At 40.0% G+C, this 17,029-nt stretch overlaps 1 protein-coding gene across 1 annotated transcript in view; it reads left to right on the top strand.

Annotated features, from left to right (window-relative positions):
* Window positions 1–16,302, top strand: part of LOC140718427 (uncharacterized) — a 30,967-nt gene extending 14,665 nt beyond the window's left edge. The window contains exon 4 of the mRNA XM_073032156.1: window positions 14,256–16,302. Coding sequence (XP_072888257.1) covers window positions 14,256–14,328 — 73 coding nt within the window. The 3' untranslated portion in view covers window positions 14,329–16,302. The remainder of the gene's footprint in view (window positions 1–14,255) is intronic.
* Window positions 16,303–17,029: the final 727 nt, after the last annotated feature.

Here is a 17,029-nt window from a genome sequence, read left to right on the forward strand (position 1 = left end):
TATCCAGGATTCCTACAACTCATCAGTGTTACAGGAGAGTTTTCTGCAGTCACACTGTTCAGCTTCACATTAGGAGCACCATTTGGGTGAGCTTGAGGAATTAGGTCTTTGTTGAATTAGGTCCTGCGTCTCCACCATTCTGATGTAGACTTGTGATTCACTAAAATTTATAAACCTTTTATGCAGTTCCCATCCTGTGTTACGAGAACATAACCTCCTCCACTGTTAAATCTGCAGAAAGTTCCATAGGTTTACATGATCTGAGGAACTTGCTTTGCCTTGGAGTGAAAAACTAAAGGTGTTGCTTTCTTGTTTGTCCAGGACCAACCAGATGTTAAAGTGGATCTGCTTTTGTGTTTGAACAAGATTATTTCTTAAGCATTCCCTTATTTTTCTCATGTGAAGTGATGAAGTTAACAAATTTCACGATACATGCTGGTGATAATGAACCTGATTCTGATTATGAATGAAATGGATTCAAAATGCTAAAATATTGCATTATTTTGTTTGCATCACGTCACAAGGAAATGGAGCTTAATACCTGCTAGGGGTGTTTTTCCAATTTGCCATTGATGTAGGTTTGCAAACATTAACTACTGTATGGACAGAATGTAAGATGGCTGGCACTGCATCAGACTCCAGCTCCTCATAATGTGGTTGAATCACGCAATCTCAAGGCTCCTGGGGATGAGCAGCCTTGTGGAGCTATCTGGTGCTTGCATCAGGGTGTTGCATATGGCCTTAGTACAGGAGAGCACAAGCCCAGAGCTAAAGCAGAGAACACATTTTGGAAAGGAAATAGCTGAAGAGAAACTGTAAAGATGTCATGAATGGGGGTGAGTTTATGGGCTGTAACAATTGTGTTTGAAGCCAGTGCTCAAATTGTGAATTTATTGGAATTGAAGTGTTTTGTGAACTGTTTCTGTACTTGAGACTCTACTTACATCATTTACCATAGTGATGCTTTGTTTTTATCCAAATCCTACAACTTTGTGCCCTAAAGATCCAGTATCAGCCACTTTAGACAATTATCAAAAGTTAGCTAAACCTAGCATATCTACTTCAGTTGCAATATGTGTGTGACAAAGTGTTTAGTATATTCATAAATGTGAAGTGTCAACTTCGGACAGAATGCTTCTGGACATTGGCATGATGCATAAATTCCCTCCCCAAATAGAGAAGAGGCAAGAATCTTTTATGGAAATATAATGTCTCTGGAGGATTATCTTGTACTAATTTTGACTTAGAAAACATAGAAAACCTACAACACAATACAGGCCCTTCGGCCCACAAAGCTGTGCCGAACATGTCCTTACCTGAGAAATTACCTAGGGTTACCCATAGCCCTCTATTTTTCAGAGCTCCATATACCTGTTGAGAGTCTCTTAAAAACACCAAACTTTGCTGCTAAAAAGAATTATTGATGATCATGACTACAGTCAAGTCAAAAGAGTAGGTGCCAGTAACAAATTGTGCACTTGCCCTATCACTTGCTTCAGTAGACTGAATTGCTCTACACTCCAGTTTTAACCTCTGGTGGAGCAGCTTTCAAATATTCACCATTTAATGGATGTGCAGTGGATGTAAAGTTTGCACTTTCAGGAGAGGATCGGATTGTTTTATTGTAGCTCATCACCAACCCCATTGCTCAATTCTAAACAGTGTATCTGAGTCTCTTGTACCTTTAAGGCCAGAGAAGCAATTGAGAAGCAAGACAAAATCTGCAGATGCTGGAAATCCAAGCAACACACACAAAACGCAGGAGGAACTCAGCAGGGGAGGCAGCATCTATGGAAAAAAGTACAGTTGAAGGGTCTTGGCCCGAAATGTCAACTGTGCATTTTTCCATTGATGCTACCTGGCCTGCTGAGTTCCTCTAGCATTTTTTGTGTGCTGCAAGTAATTGAGTAGGTCCATTTTGGATCTGATAAGGACAGCTGGGAAAGTAGCAAACATAATGTAGTTAGGTTCAAAATTCATATTGACAAGGAGAGCATTGCTCCACATCTGAAAGCAAGATTAAATAAGGCAAGTTTCAATAATAATTTGGGACTATGATGGAACCTGACCTAACGCCAAACAGCAACATGCAGTATTCTGCATTCTAATGGATTAGAAGAAATCTAATGAGCTAGAATGCAAAAAGTGTACAAGCTATTTGGTACTAAAGGATAGAAATGAGTTCTGAGCTTAAGACCATGATTACTGTGCTTTTTCACTACTAATCTTGTAATTTAAAAATAATTAATCATGAGTAAATTGCAGATTTGAAGGTACTAAACAATTCTGTGGTCAGCACCTTGCAATAAATATTTCAATTGTTAATTAACCAATTGCTGATTCATTGTACAAAAGCATACAGTTGTAGAAAGTGTGTCTTGTAATTCTCACAATGAGTTTTAAAAGCAAAAGTTGACTTTCATACTGACTGGTAATGAAAACAGACACATGAGAGTATCAGTTTGAAATTACTGAAGTAATGACTTGAGAGCACAGAGGAAGTTTCTGTACGTGAGTTGCAAAGAATGATTTGCCACATGGAATAGATGAGGCAGAGTCAGTTTCCTCCCTTAAGGGAAGAATAATTTAAATGTAGAACTAAGGACAGAGCTGCCCGGCGAGGTTGCTGTTGGATTACTCCAGTATAGATACAGTGTAATCACAACGTGGAGAATCTGTGGTGCTATCACCACTCCAGGGACGAATTGAGATCAACTTGAGCACCAGGCACTTGATTGTTTCTTCATGTGTAACGGGCATTTGAAGTTGGATTTAGCAAAGGGAATTAGTACAATGATAGGTTTTCCAGTAATCAGTTCTGATAGGAAATGAATGGGGCTGTGTGAAGAGTAATTTTGTGAAAACTGAAGAAGCTGGATAGATGTTTAGTGTAGATATGGAATTCTGAATTCTGAAGTGCATTTTTTATGAGCTTGGCTGATATTTGAAGTGGGTATTTGAAAAGGAAGAGCTAGAGGGTAGCAGTTCTGTGGGGATTAATGGGATCACGCTATTGGAGTGCTGACATGGCATAATGGCCTGAATGACTTTGTGTGCTGTGTGATTCAACATGTGGTCATCGTTGCACATTGGATTACCATCTTCATGGCGTTTAGGAGCCAAATCACCGTTTATATACCTTGAGAGGCCGAGTACCAGCGGTGAGGTCATTCCTTTCCTTGCATTACTCACTCTCCTGACCATTTATCATTTTCAATGTTTCTCAGCTGTTTCCTATTCTCAGGGTTTGAACAATTATTCTAGTTGAGGAATAATAATAAAATCTGGGGGGGAAAGATGGCACAAAGACAAGGAATTTATGCATAGCTTGTAAAATTATATAGCCTTGTACAGCAATATAAACAAATGATTGTTCTCATGTAACAAGCAGTGAAACAGTTCCCTATATCCCTGCAGTTGCATGTGGTGTAGTGCCACAGGGGAGGGCAGAGATAGGGCAGATTCTGCATTAACTAATTCCAATAGGAAAGTTGAAATGTGTATGAAGTTATGCTCTCTATTAAGTCCAATGAAATTAATGAATGCAGAATTGAAGGAGCTCATTTTCCATGCAAATGAGAGCAGCTGAACTTCAGACTTCAGTGCTAAATGTGTGTAAGAAATTTGAACAACCCAAGTTCTCCTTTTTCTTTTCACTGTGGCCCTGATATGGGAGATTGATTTGATTGCTTTTCTTGCACGAAGTGTGACCCTCCTGTTGTAGCGAACAAATTGCACAGTGGCTCAGAGCAGCTTATGCATGGTGCTCCTGCATGCCTGCTGACCTTGTCCTTGAGTGGCAGAGGTAGAGTTTGGACTATTGTATCAATGGTGCCTTGGCAAGATGATTCAGCATATCTCACAAACGGTGCAAACTGCTTCAGTGGAGGAAGGAATGAATATATTGCTTTTGGAATTGGTTTATTCTTGTCATACGTACCAAAAATACAGTGAAAAGTAAATTTATCATTGAAAAACATATATGTCACCATACACTACAATGAGATTCATTTTCTTGTGGGCATTCACACTAAGTATAAAGAAGCACAATAGAATCAATGAGAAACTGCACACAAGATGGCCAAACAACCAATGTGCAAAAGACACAAACTATGAAAATACAAAATGGACAAAATAAAGAATAAATAAGTAAACAATAAATATTGAGAACATGAAGAGTCCTTGAACATAAGTCCATAGCACGTGGGAATAGTTCAGTGTTGGGGTGACTGAAATTATCACCTTTGGTTCAAGAGCCTGATGATTGAGGGGTGATAACTGTTCCAGAACCTGTTGGTTTGTGGCTTGTCTTTCATATTGTTTATACAGATTAAATCACTACACAGTGCATTGAGCTAGAATAAAGTAAAACAATAACAATGCAGAATAAAGTGTAAAAGCTACCAAAAAAGTGCAGTGCAGGTAAATGATAAAGTGCAAGATCGTAATGAGGTAGATTGTGAGGCCAAGAGACCAGCTTATCATACAAGAGGATTGGGTCATGTAAGTTGCTTTCAGTTAAGCAGGTTCTTTAGTCCTGGTTTTAAGCAGAGAGTCCATTACCTTCTTGTGCTTTGAATGGTGGAGACATTTTGGAGAATCAGAACACACATCATTTGTGGAATCCTCCTCCCCTGACTGTCTGGTGGGCTTTCTGGTGAATACCTTCCTGTCCCAATCAAAATTGGAGTTTCAGTGACAGCAAAGCTGTGATTCAGTTGAATATTTATACTATTGGTGGAGAAGGCATTAAGCTCAAGTTAAAATATTGCTCAAGGCTTGCTATCTGCTGGCACAGACTGCTTTACTCCCTGAGGATGCAATTGAACTGAATGTTTTGCAATTAAAAGCAAACATTGCAACTTATGTTGTGAAGATGGGGGGGGGGTGGGGGGAGTCATTGGTGAGAGTTTTAGATGGTGGTGGTTAGGACACCGATCTAGAAAGTGGTCCTTAACAAAATTTTGCAGCCTCCAATCAGCTGCCATTTAGATTCTTGATTTTGTTCTGGCATTCACTAAGATCATGGTTAATTGTATATGTAGTGTCTGACTATCTATTTACTGGATCTAGAGTATACTCTCCAACTGTCCACACAGATGTGAATCCCTGTGCACGGAAGTACTGTTACAGCTGCTGTTGCTTTCTGGTTTAGTTGGTGGGATGCCATACTAAACTCTAAATGCCAAATGCCACAAATGGGAACACTGCTGGCAGCTTATAGCACTTTGAGCTGCCAGGATGATTCTGAAACCATTGCAGTTAACATGATGTGACTATGTGTGAAAAATATTAATTCTTTTCCATAAAAAACAAGCTGTGGTCGCTCCTGCCATTAGCACTATGTACAGGAGAGTTCTGTAACAGGCTAGGTTGGTGAGATGAAGTTCTCACTATTGGCTTATTCTTCACCCTCTACAGACCACGTTTGGCAACCACGTGCTTCAGGATTCAATTGGTGATGGCATTACGGAGCCAGTCCTGGTGAGAGATATAAAAAAAACCAATCAATGATTTGCTGCCTCTAGTCTTATTTCACCTTGTGTCCAGCACAAGAGTGCTGGTTCAACAGTAGAAGAGTTTCTTTCTCTTCTGTTTCCACCCACCAAAGTCCTGTTTCTCTCCAGTGACAAGCACATTTTTGGTACTTGCATGTTGGTCCTGTAGTGATTTGGCATTGGGTAAAGTCCCTGCTGTGACAGAGCAGAAGGTGATGTGAGGTTTATTTGCTGAGGTACATGCGGATCCTGTATCACCATGTTCATTCTTGACCTGCTGATGTGAGTGAAGGTGGGAGGATGTAACTGGCACAAAATTTTCTTGTGTATATTTGACTGGATATCATGACATTTCCAAGTTCCTGAGTTAATATTAAGATCTCCCTATTTTTACTCCTCAATCCTATTCTTCCCCAATGTTCTTTCAAATATACCACTGTGTAGCTGCCACTGGTGGTCCACCACGTACTTGCAACATGAGATTATCATGGAGAAAGTTGGAATGGGAATGTTGCTGAAAAGTGTTCCTGAATTTACTGACTGATTTTACTCCTAATTCCTGATATATTCAGAATTAGCATTGTACACCTTGAAACAGTGACAGGTACATTAAACATGAAGAAAACTTTTTAATTTTAAACTTGAGTATTTTAGTAAATAAACAGCTCCACATATTCTTTCATCCCCCTTTCTGTCCTTTCACATTCAGCTTCAATTGCATATTGCTTTTTAATCTGGTTAACAGCAGAAACATAGTCTTCTCTCTCCAGTACTGCTGTTGAGAGTTCTGATCAGTACACGTTTCCTTCTAATACTACATCTGGCAAACCACTAATCTTAAATGTTCGTTTTCCAGTTGTTCTCTCTAACTTTTTACAAGTTTTCTCCCTTCACTCCCAGTATTTTACATTTAACATTAGCTATCGTTACTGGATTTTATAATATTTCTGCCTTTTTTGTCAGATTTTCGCAAACTCAACTTTCAGTGGATTACTTTGAATTGCAATGACTGTTGTGTAGTTAAAAACAGGAACTAATTTACCTGAATCAGGATCTCCCTGACAATAGTGATATTTTATCACTGAATTTATTGTCAGTTGCAGTTGGAAAGTCAGGGTGAACCTTCTTGGAACCGAGAGGGCAAGATGAATGAGGGGGTTCGGAGGGTGAAGCTGATGGAGAGAGAAAACGAAGGAGTAGGAATGGCCTGAGGATTCCATCGATTTGATCCTGGTGATCCGATACAAAACGTACCCATGTGGTTGACAGTGGGAAAGTGACCTTCAAACAGCAGGTGACATTGGTGGGCTGGACTAGTGGGCAGACACATGGCACATGGAACTCACTGCGGAGAAGTACAAGGAGGGAAAACGAGCCAAATGAAATCACAATAGATGAAAGGATAATGCAAATGACAGAGGGATGCTGGAGTGCCTGTCACGGATCTATGCTGGTTAAATTCAAATGGGGCCTATTTTCCTTTATTCACCAAAGCAAAGAATATGAGCAAGAAGATCATACTGGAACTGCAAAACTAGAGGACACTATAGGTTACTCCAGAGAAGTGATTTATGGGATATAAGGTAATTAGCAGAAGGATTCAGGATTGTTGTTGGGAAAAAAATACCTTTGGATAAAGAAAGTTGAGAACCTGAGTTGAGGTGTACGAATAGCAAATTTTTGCCCATTTGGATATGGCGGGCCAAATATGTTGCAGGCTTCTACAATTTTGGAAACAAATGTTGGTAAGTAGTGCAGTTTTAGGGGTTTGTTTAATTTTACTCTGTGAATTTTAAATGCAATCAAAACTGTTCTCTCTGCCCAGTTAATGGACAGTAATGATTGTCAATTAAAATGAGCCTTTGGATTAATGAGCTTCCCTATTACTAAACCAGAAAGAAACTGAATGTATTACAGTGTTTCCATACTGTGTCTAGGGCATTAGTAAAGGCAGAGTAATCTACCATTATATTTGTGTTATATTTATTCTATTGTACGGTGAAACTTGGAAGTTACACGTTGGACCTGGTTGAATATATATATCACATGTAGCTTTTACAGTCATACTAGCACACATGTACTTAGTCAAGCACCTCCCTCAGCAGCTACCTTAGAATTCACAGAGCTTCATTTCATCCTTAATTCCCAGGACTGCCTAAGCAAAAGAAGTCTTTATTATTTAATGCAGGTCAGGTGAAGATAGGAGACACTGTCTGCACCACAGACTAATTTTTGCTTTGGAATTTTTTTCTCAGGGTTCCCAGTGGAAATAGAGTTTGCTGTCTGCATCAATGGACATCATCCACTTTTAACCAATCTACACTCTGTATACAGACTTCCTAATAGAAATGATAATTGAACCATCCAGCTGGTGCAGTGTAAATTTACAAAGTTGAACCTGGAATGAGGAAATAGATGGCTATGATCAAAAGCTTGAAAAAAAATATCATGGTACATTCATAACTTTGATTTGAATTGGAAGAAAATGTTCAGTAATATCCAAATATAAAGCACTGTTCTGCAAGGAGTAAAAGCTAACCAGTCATGTCAGCAACTGGAGAAATAGTATTGTACATTGAAGGGAGAGGGAAATGCAAGTTGCTGTGATTGAGATTCAGTATAAGCATTTTTTTATACTTCTCATCATTTTCTTTGTCTCTATTAACTCTGTATAAGACTTCAACTCCATAAAAATCTTCTGTACCACAATTAGTTGTTAACAGGGTTTAATGTCAGTTGACATCCCAGCTAAGCCAAAGCTTGTCCCATGGCTAAAATTCACTGAAGAACAATGAGAATTATGTACAGTTTTGTACACACAGGGTATGTCCTAACCAATCTAACTTAGTTTTTCATGGCTATAGCAGACATCCAGAAAAGAAATTCAAATGGTTATAATCAGACCACTTTTTGGGAGTTTATTTTACTGACTCAATGTCAATCCTTTTCTACATTGGGAAGCAGAGACTACAGCTGAAATAAATTACTTGGAGTGACTGCCTCCTGGACAGAGATTTAATTTCTAGTGGGACTGAAAGGATTCACTGCTACACTGCTCCAATCAATCTGCCCTTGTACATGCTTCATTGTGCAACTAATTGAGACCGATGGCAGCTGCATTCCGCAGTTACAGACAGGACTTTGGATCAGCAGCTCAATCGATGTAGAACATTCAGTTTGAGTTGCAGAAACAGTCAACTTTTAGTGCTTGGTTTTCCCTGGGCTCTCAAAGGTGCTGACTCTTGCTGGGAGATGTTGCAGTGGGCCACAGATGTTCTTTTGTAATCTGCAGAAAGATTAGCTCTTCCCTTGGGTATAAAAAAATGCCTAGTATGCCTGGAATCAAAATGGAAAAACTGAAGCAGCCTGATAATTACAGAATAGTGATTCTTATCTACCATATCTGCCAAGTGTAACAAATTTATATCTTTACAGTTTGGTTATGTATAGATTATTGTCCTACAGAAAGAAATCCAGTAATGATTTATGGAGTTAGTTTCTCTTTCCCGAAATGAGTTATCTTTCACTCCTCACTCCCAGTATGGAGTTGCAATGAGAGCAAAATCAGTCCATTCACTTTCAAGGAGTGCTTTTAACTCCTGTGCTTTGCTTGAGCATTGGTTTTGTAGCTTACTAAAGGATTACAATAATGTAACAGTAGAGGTACTTTTGTTTTCAGATATTTTCTGATGTGGATAGTGGCATGTACTTTTGCAAACCTCTGATGGAATATGGTACAGTATGTAACTTGGTCACATCATTTTAAATGAGAAATAGAGAAAGAGAGAGACTATGGTTAGAAACCTTTATTCTCTTGGAGGAGTTACACCACAGGAGAGAGATCTTTTATTGCTACTAGGCCACAGACAGTCCAAGAAATATAGAGCAGGAAGACGTATCATGGCCTTTCCAGATATGATATGATCACTCTTTTATATCCTGCATTACTCATTACGCACAATCCCACAGTCTGTTTCCACACAGTATCAGGTTGTATTCCAGTGTATTCTCTTAAGCAACAACATCCTCTTTTCCTTCCTGCTTTCTGACAGCGAGCAGCATTCCTCCCAAACTTAGTGACACTTGGTCACTGATCACCCAACCCTGGCATAGGTCAACTTTTCTGATTTACACATTTGTCACACCGGCCAGGAGGGGTGGAGTCACCTTGGGTTCTGAAAGAGTAGCTACTTGGTATTAGTATTGGTTTATTATTGTCACATGTACCAAATTATAGGAAAAAGTTTGTCTTGCATATTATTCACACAGATCAAATCATTAAACATTGCATTGAGCTAGAATAAGGTAAAACAGTATCAATGCAGAATAAAGTGTAAAAGCTACTGAAAAAAGTGCAGTGCAGGTAAACAGTAAAGTGCAAGATCATAATGAGGTAGATTCTGGAATCCATTTTATCATATGAAGTCCATTCAAGAGTCTGATAACAGTGGGATAGAAGCTGTCCTTGATCCTGATGGTATGTGCTTTCAGGCTTTTGTATCTTCTGCTCAATGGGAGAGGGGAGAAGAGAGAATGTCGGGGGTGGCTGGGGTCTTTGATTATATTGGCTGCTTTACTGAGGCAGCGAGAAGTATCAACAGAGTCCATAGAGGTGAGGCTATTTTCAGTAATGTGCAGAGCTGTGTCCACAAATCTCTGCAGTTTCTTTTGATCATGTGAAGAGCAGTTGCCATATACCAAGCTATTGTGCATCCAGACAGAATGCTTTCAAAGGTGTATTGATATAAGCTGATAAGGGTCAATAGGGGAGGGGCATGCTGAGTTTGTAAGGAACTAGAGGCTTTCTTGGCTGTAACGTCAATGTGGCTGGACTAGGACAGGCTATTGGTGATGTTCACTCCTAGGAACTTGAAGCTCTCAGCTCGCAACTTCAAGACTGGAGCATATGCATTACCCCCCTTTCTGAAGTCAATACCAGATCTTCTGTTGACATTGAGGGAAAGGTTGTTATCATGACACCATGTCACTAAGCTCCCTATTTTCTTCCTGTACTCTGACTTGTCATTATTTGAGATATGACAAGTACAATGGTATCATCTGCAAACTTGTAGATGGAGTTAGAGCAGAATCTGGCCATGCAGACATGAGTGTACAGGTAGTAGAGTAGGAGGCTGAGGATGAAACCTTGTGGAGCACCAATGTTTAGAAAAATCATGACTGAGGTATTGCTGCCAAACCTTACTGATTGCAGTCAGTTGATCATAAAGTCAAGGATCCATTTTTCAGAGGGAGGCATTAACTCCGAGGACCCGCAGTATGGTGACGAGTTTGCATGGAGAAATAGTATAGAAGGTAGAACTGTAGTCAACAAACAATAGTCTGATGTAGATATCTTTACTGTTCAGCTGCTCCAGAGATGAGTGTAGGGCAAGGGAAATGGCATCTGCCATAGACTTGTTTCTGTGGTAGGCATATTGCGGTGGCTCAAGGTTGCTCTCGAGGCTGGAGTTAATACATGCCTTGACCAGCCATTTGAAGTACTTTATGATGGTTGATGTTAGAGCCACTGGACAGAAGTTGTTAAGGCACGTTATCTTGTTTTTCTTGGGAGCCAGGATAATAGTGGTCTTCTTAAGATAGGAGGGAACCACAGCCTAAAGCAGAGAGAAGTTAAAAATGTCTGCAAATACCCCTGCCGATTGATCTGCACAGGATCTAAGGACACAGCCAGGGACAACATCCGGGCTGGACGCTTCACTCTCCAGAAGACTGATCTTACATCTGCAATGGTGTCTGTAGATTCAGGTACACTGGAGATGGTCGGGGTGGGTGGTGACACTTTTGTTCAAAATGTGCATGGGATGTGTTAAACTCACCGGGAGGGGATGTATTGTTGACAGCAGTGCTGCCTGACTTTGTGTTTTGTAGCGCCTTATAGGAGGTATGTCCTGCCACAGCTGACTGTTGGACTGAGACTCGATTTTGGACTGATCATAGTCATACTTCTGGTCATTGTCAGTCAAGCCTGATATTCCAGGGTCAATGGAACGAGCGTGCCATTTCCGTGGGGTGCAAGTATGCTGTGTCGCTTTCCTGTGACTCTTGCCGATTGAAGTGTCCACTGTCTGAATGGTTCCACAAGTGCTGGATGCTTTACACAAGGGGCAATGTAAGCAGTGTTGCTGTCTGTCACTGTAACCTCATCAGCAAGAATCCTTCACCACCCTCAGAGAGCTGAGAATAAGAGAAAAAGAAATAGGAAGAAGAATTATTATTAATTTGAAACGTTAACTCTTTTCTCTCTGCCTGACCTGTTGGGCATGTCCAGTATTTTCTGTTTTACCCAGTGGCTGATCTGCCTTGTATCACAGTGTCTATATCCAGGAAGCACCAGCTGTAATGCTGGTGTTGTGAGAGCAGTGGTAGTGTGTTTCTCATGGGATCTGTAGTCAGACAGGGTCTGCTCTGCAAACTTACAAGAGGATGACTACATACAGTATACTGCCTTAGGGGTATCAGATAAGAACGAACAGTGCAGCACATGAGCAGGGCCTTCAGCATATCGCATCTTTAGAGACCATGCCAGTCTACCTAATCCTATCTGCATGCACATGCTCTGTATGCTTCTATTCCTTCCTGCTCATGTGTCTGACTAAACGCCTCTTATACACTGCTATTGTAGGTACAGCATGTTCCAAACCTGCCTCACAGATCTCCTTTATACTCCCCCCCCCCTTAAACCGATGTCCTCTAGTAGTGGACACTTTCATTCTGGGAAACGATTTGCTGACTTTGTTCTGACCAATGAAAGCAAGCAAGCTGTATGCTGCCCCTACCACTTTCAGGATCCCTTTGTATGTCAATGCTCTTAAGAATTTTGCAACTTTCCCATTGGATTTGACCTCCCAAAATGTATCACCTCCCACTTGTCCAGATTGAACTCTGCCATGTCTAACTGATCTATATCCTGCTGGATCCTTTGACAGCCTTCCTCACTATATAGAACTTTACCCATTCCCTATCATCCACGAGAGGGAAACTGTCGGTAGTGGAGTAGAGGAACAATTAAAAAAAAACTTAGCCAGGATTGTATCGCTTCTATTCTGGAGGTGTTGCTCTCTCGATATGTCACCATCAACATTGATAATACATCAGGTCATAGAGGAGGATTCTGTAGCAATGAAGGTAAATGCACAGGCTTTTCAAAGTTACCGTGCCATTGTTGGTCTGTCTCTGGTACTGCCTGTAACTATTAGTTGACAGCAGAGCAATCTCCAATGTGTGCAAATTACTTTTGTGTGGTAAAGGCATGTGACGGGGCACACTGTAACCACTAGAATGCAGAGAGCTGTTTTGAGGAGCTTTTTGGGATCAGCAGGGGGCTGGAGGCTTTCTCATCAACAAGTACAATAAGCTGAAGGAACTCAGCAGGTCGGGCAGCATCCGTGGAAACAAGCAGTCAACGTTTCGGGCCTAATCCTCACGAAGGGTCTCGGCCCAAAACGTTGACTGCTCATTTCCACGGATGCTGCCCGACCTGCTGAGTTCCTCCAGCTTGTTGTATGTGTTGCTTTGAGCCCAGCATCTGCAGTGTACTTTGTGTTTTGGCTTTCTCATCAGGTTGTGTGATCTGGGTTACAGCAGATCCACATACTCTTATCTGCAAAGTCCTTTGAAGGAAGCTAGCATTCCCAGGGCATCCCTTAGAGGAATGAAATTCTGTCATTAACCCAAATTATGGCCCTGGATAGGCAAATGGATTTGCTTTGGAATGGAAATTGTACAAGCTCCTTGGATACCTTGTACTGCTCAGGAGGAATTCTTTTTGATGATAACCATGTTTTGAACAATAAGGAATTGGGAGCCCTTGGCAACGCATGCTGAGCTCAGAGTCTGTTGAGTGCAGCCTTTGAATGTCTGAACTTTTGAGGCAAGTTGGCAATGTTGATAAATCCTCGGGCTTGTGCTGAAGGACAATATAGCTTCTCCCTAAAAGTATTGATAATGAAAGTGACCTAATGAATGTTGTGATGAACAGTGGTGGTATTGGTGAGCCACAACAACTGGGATGATCCTGAGGCTAGGAAATTCTGCTTGATAATGAGCTTGACTTTGACATGTAAAGTTATGAGGCTGTATTTCAGCTGTGGTAGCTCAAGATCTTTGAGATAATTGCCTTGGTAAGCAGAAGGTTGCAGAGCTTGAGATAGGAGTGTGAGTCCCTGGTGAAGTGAGCTTTAAATAGTGAGGCCTTGTATACATCATCCGTCAGGGTCCCTGTGCTCCAGGTTTAAGTCCGAGCAAAAATGAGAGGAAGCACTATGCATTTACTACTGCTTTTTCAGCACTTAGAGATTCCTTTCAGAGTTGAGGTCAGCGTAAGTTCCAGTGGTGATTAGGAGTCATATTTGGCATGCCCATGCAGTCTGTAGTGACCTAGAGAAGTTGTGAGGGCACAGATGTCCTTTTTATATCATATAGCCGCAGAGCAAACAGTATTGACATCATTGAGGACCAAAAGCACATCATGTGTGCAAGCACAACACATGCTTGCAAGTGTCTGGTTGAATTTCAAGAGCCATGTGAGGGCAGCAAGAAATGGCCATTGCACTTTACTCTGGAAAAAGTATACTTCATTTGTACAGCTTTGAAATAAGCAAAACTGTATGGCTCAAATTTGTTGCTTATCTTTGTTTGCTACTTTACTAATTATTTTCTCTCATACTGCACATAGCAAGAGTTGGTGTTAATTCTTCCCACATTATATTGATTACAGAATGACCCTTGTTCTTTCAGATTCACCCAGTTGGAAGTCGATAGCCACCTCGCCAAATGCCTCTCAGAGAGCACAGAAGACGTGATGTGGTAATTACTTGGCTGAAAGAGGATCATGTTAATGCAGCTTTTGGACATAATTCAACTGGGACTATAAATAAAATGCTAGAGCCTGGGAGCTGACAATGAATACAGCATTTGTGGTGATATTCCATGTTTCTTTGGACTTTTTTTTAAACCAATTATGATTCTATCCAACTATTCACATCTAGCTGAATTTAGAGTCCTCTCCAATTGCTGACCATCTAAACCAGCTGTTTTCAACATAATTTTATCACTTTAGATCAAGTCAGGATACCTCATACTTTGAATGTTGATTGTTAGCATATGCTTAGTTGCATGGTTAGCAAAATCTTTTTTTTCCCCTTTATATGCTGAAGTGATTTACTTTTTTACCTCATCTGAATGTAATGAATCCATGCTAGGCGCCAAGCATCTTACAGCACAATACCTGTGCCAATTAGTCAGTTTTCAGTCTCCCTGTTACAAGTCATTGTGTTTTTTCGCAGAGGCTTAACGGGTAGGCTAATCCATTCCATCCATACATTTCCAACAAGGGTGTCTGGCTAGGAACAGAGAACCCTTAAATGACTTTTGACTTCCTAAATTGGGTCTGTTGAGATTTATTTATAGCATTCATGCTGGGAAACTGGGGTTCACCTTTAAATGGTACATGAAACATGTGCTACATACAGAGTTAATGTCCACTGGATTTCCCAAAATCCTGTAGTAAAATAGGACCAGTCTTGTTCCCAGTGGGTGCTAAAAGCAGAGCTGTTGTGTCATTTCCATGTTGATGACTAGAATAGTGGTCTGACCATACAGAACCATCCTCTCTGGTAGCCACAGACTAACTGCAAGGAAAAGGTTGAGGGATGAGCGTGGGGCCACCCACAGCACGATCCAATGCACTAATCCCATCCTTTGCTTGGTGGTGTACATCAGTCAATTTGGCAGACATTGCAGTGATAACGGAAGTGATGCAATCATTAAGCAATTTTTTTGTACACTAAACAATGGAAAAGGAGCCTGGCTACTGCTGAGAGTTAATCACTGGTAAAGGTATAAATGAACAGCTTTCCGATCTGCTCTTGTTTTAGTGAATGATAAACAAGGTCATAGGTTACACTTGAATGCATCGATATATTTGGAAATTGCAGAGATGGCATTGCGCAAGTTCTGACGTCATTAACAGTTAGTAGCATATGGACATGCTTTTCCTAAAGGTATTAATTGATTTGGAAATCATTGCTAGGGTGCTCCAATTCAGGGTAAATTGCTTTCTGCATTATCTGCACTTAGAAATAGTTTGCATGAGTGGCTATTAAAATGAGCCAAGTTTCTCTTTATTTGATTCATCCCTGTGACCTTTCTAATCTGTCTGGTTAAGTTAGTCATTTTTTTATTCAGACCTGTGACCTTTTTAATCTGTATGGTTAAGCTAATTACTGAGTAGATTTATTGAGTCCTATGATCTGAATTGTGATGTGAATAAATATCATTCGTTGGTTGGTAATTAAAACAGTTTGCTGAAAAGTTAACATTGTGGGTAAGATGAACGATCAAAAAAGTTAGAGGCTACCAGTGTGTCCAAGAGTTTCCCTGTTTGGCATTTTTAGATCGTAACAACTATTTATGTCCAACTCTGATCTTTTCAAACTGAAGAATAGAGACATTTACAGAGCTTATCTATTTTAAACAGTGAATTCTTAAAAAAAAGTTATACATAATCTATTACTAGGCCTGGAAACATGGTTTAGATTCAAACAGAGATCAAGATAATCCTTACCTTTATAAGGATCAAGATCATTTCAAGGTTCAAGGGAACTTGCTGCAGCAGAGAAATCTGGTCATATCCAGCACAGTCTGAATAAAGCTAAAATAATGGGATTTAATGTCTGTTATCAAAGTGGTATCTGAATCTGGTTCAGCAGGACAACGTATGTGTTTTGACATAAATAAAATTACATTTAAGGCGGTTATAATTGTGATTTTTTTTTTTCAAATTTACTAGTACATCCTGTGGAGAGATTTACAGCTTTTTGTTTGGATAAAGCATAATATTCCAATTATCAAAATTGTAAAATAAAAATAATATGAAACAAGCAGGGAATTGACATTAGCTCTAAGTAAAAAATATCTCTAATACTGTGTTTATGTGTTGTAATTTCTTGACTGGTGTGGAAATGATAGTGGCACATTTCAAAATGGTTTAAAATTGGACTGTCACTGGAAGAGGAAGTATTTTCTATCTATGCTGCAATGGACAAGTCTGGAACAGTCTCCTTTTCTTATTGGTTCTATTTGTAATTATAAAACATTCTGTATACTTTCTTTCTGGCCAGGAGATTCTTGCTATTGAATGGAGTTTGGGTCACTGCCTTCCTGTCAGCTCTTCTCTAGTTAAATACTCAATCAGGCACTGAGCAAGTTGTTGAGTCTCCAGAGTCTTTTTTTTCTTGAAAATCCTTGGCAAGTTTCCCAGTCACATAACTGTGGTTCAACAGGAAATATTCAAAACAAGCGTTGCTTGTTGAGCTGTCTCAATGAAAATTGTTATGTTATTGTCTTGAATTTTAGAAATGGGTCAGTATCATGTATAAATATAGAACCTGGCTGGACAAAATGGTGTAAGTGAATACTTAAGGTTGACTGCACTGAATGGTACTCTGCAGGATTGAAGCATCCTAATTTGATACTTTACAAATCCAAATTTAATAATAAAAGCAGAAAAA

This window comes from Hemitrygon akajei, chromosome 29, assembly GCF_048418815.1.
Source record: "Hemitrygon akajei chromosome 29, sHemAka1.3, whole genome shotgun sequence".
NCBI classification, from domain to species: Eukaryota; Metazoa; Chordata; class Chondrichthyes; order Myliobatiformes; family Dasyatidae; genus Hemitrygon; species Hemitrygon akajei.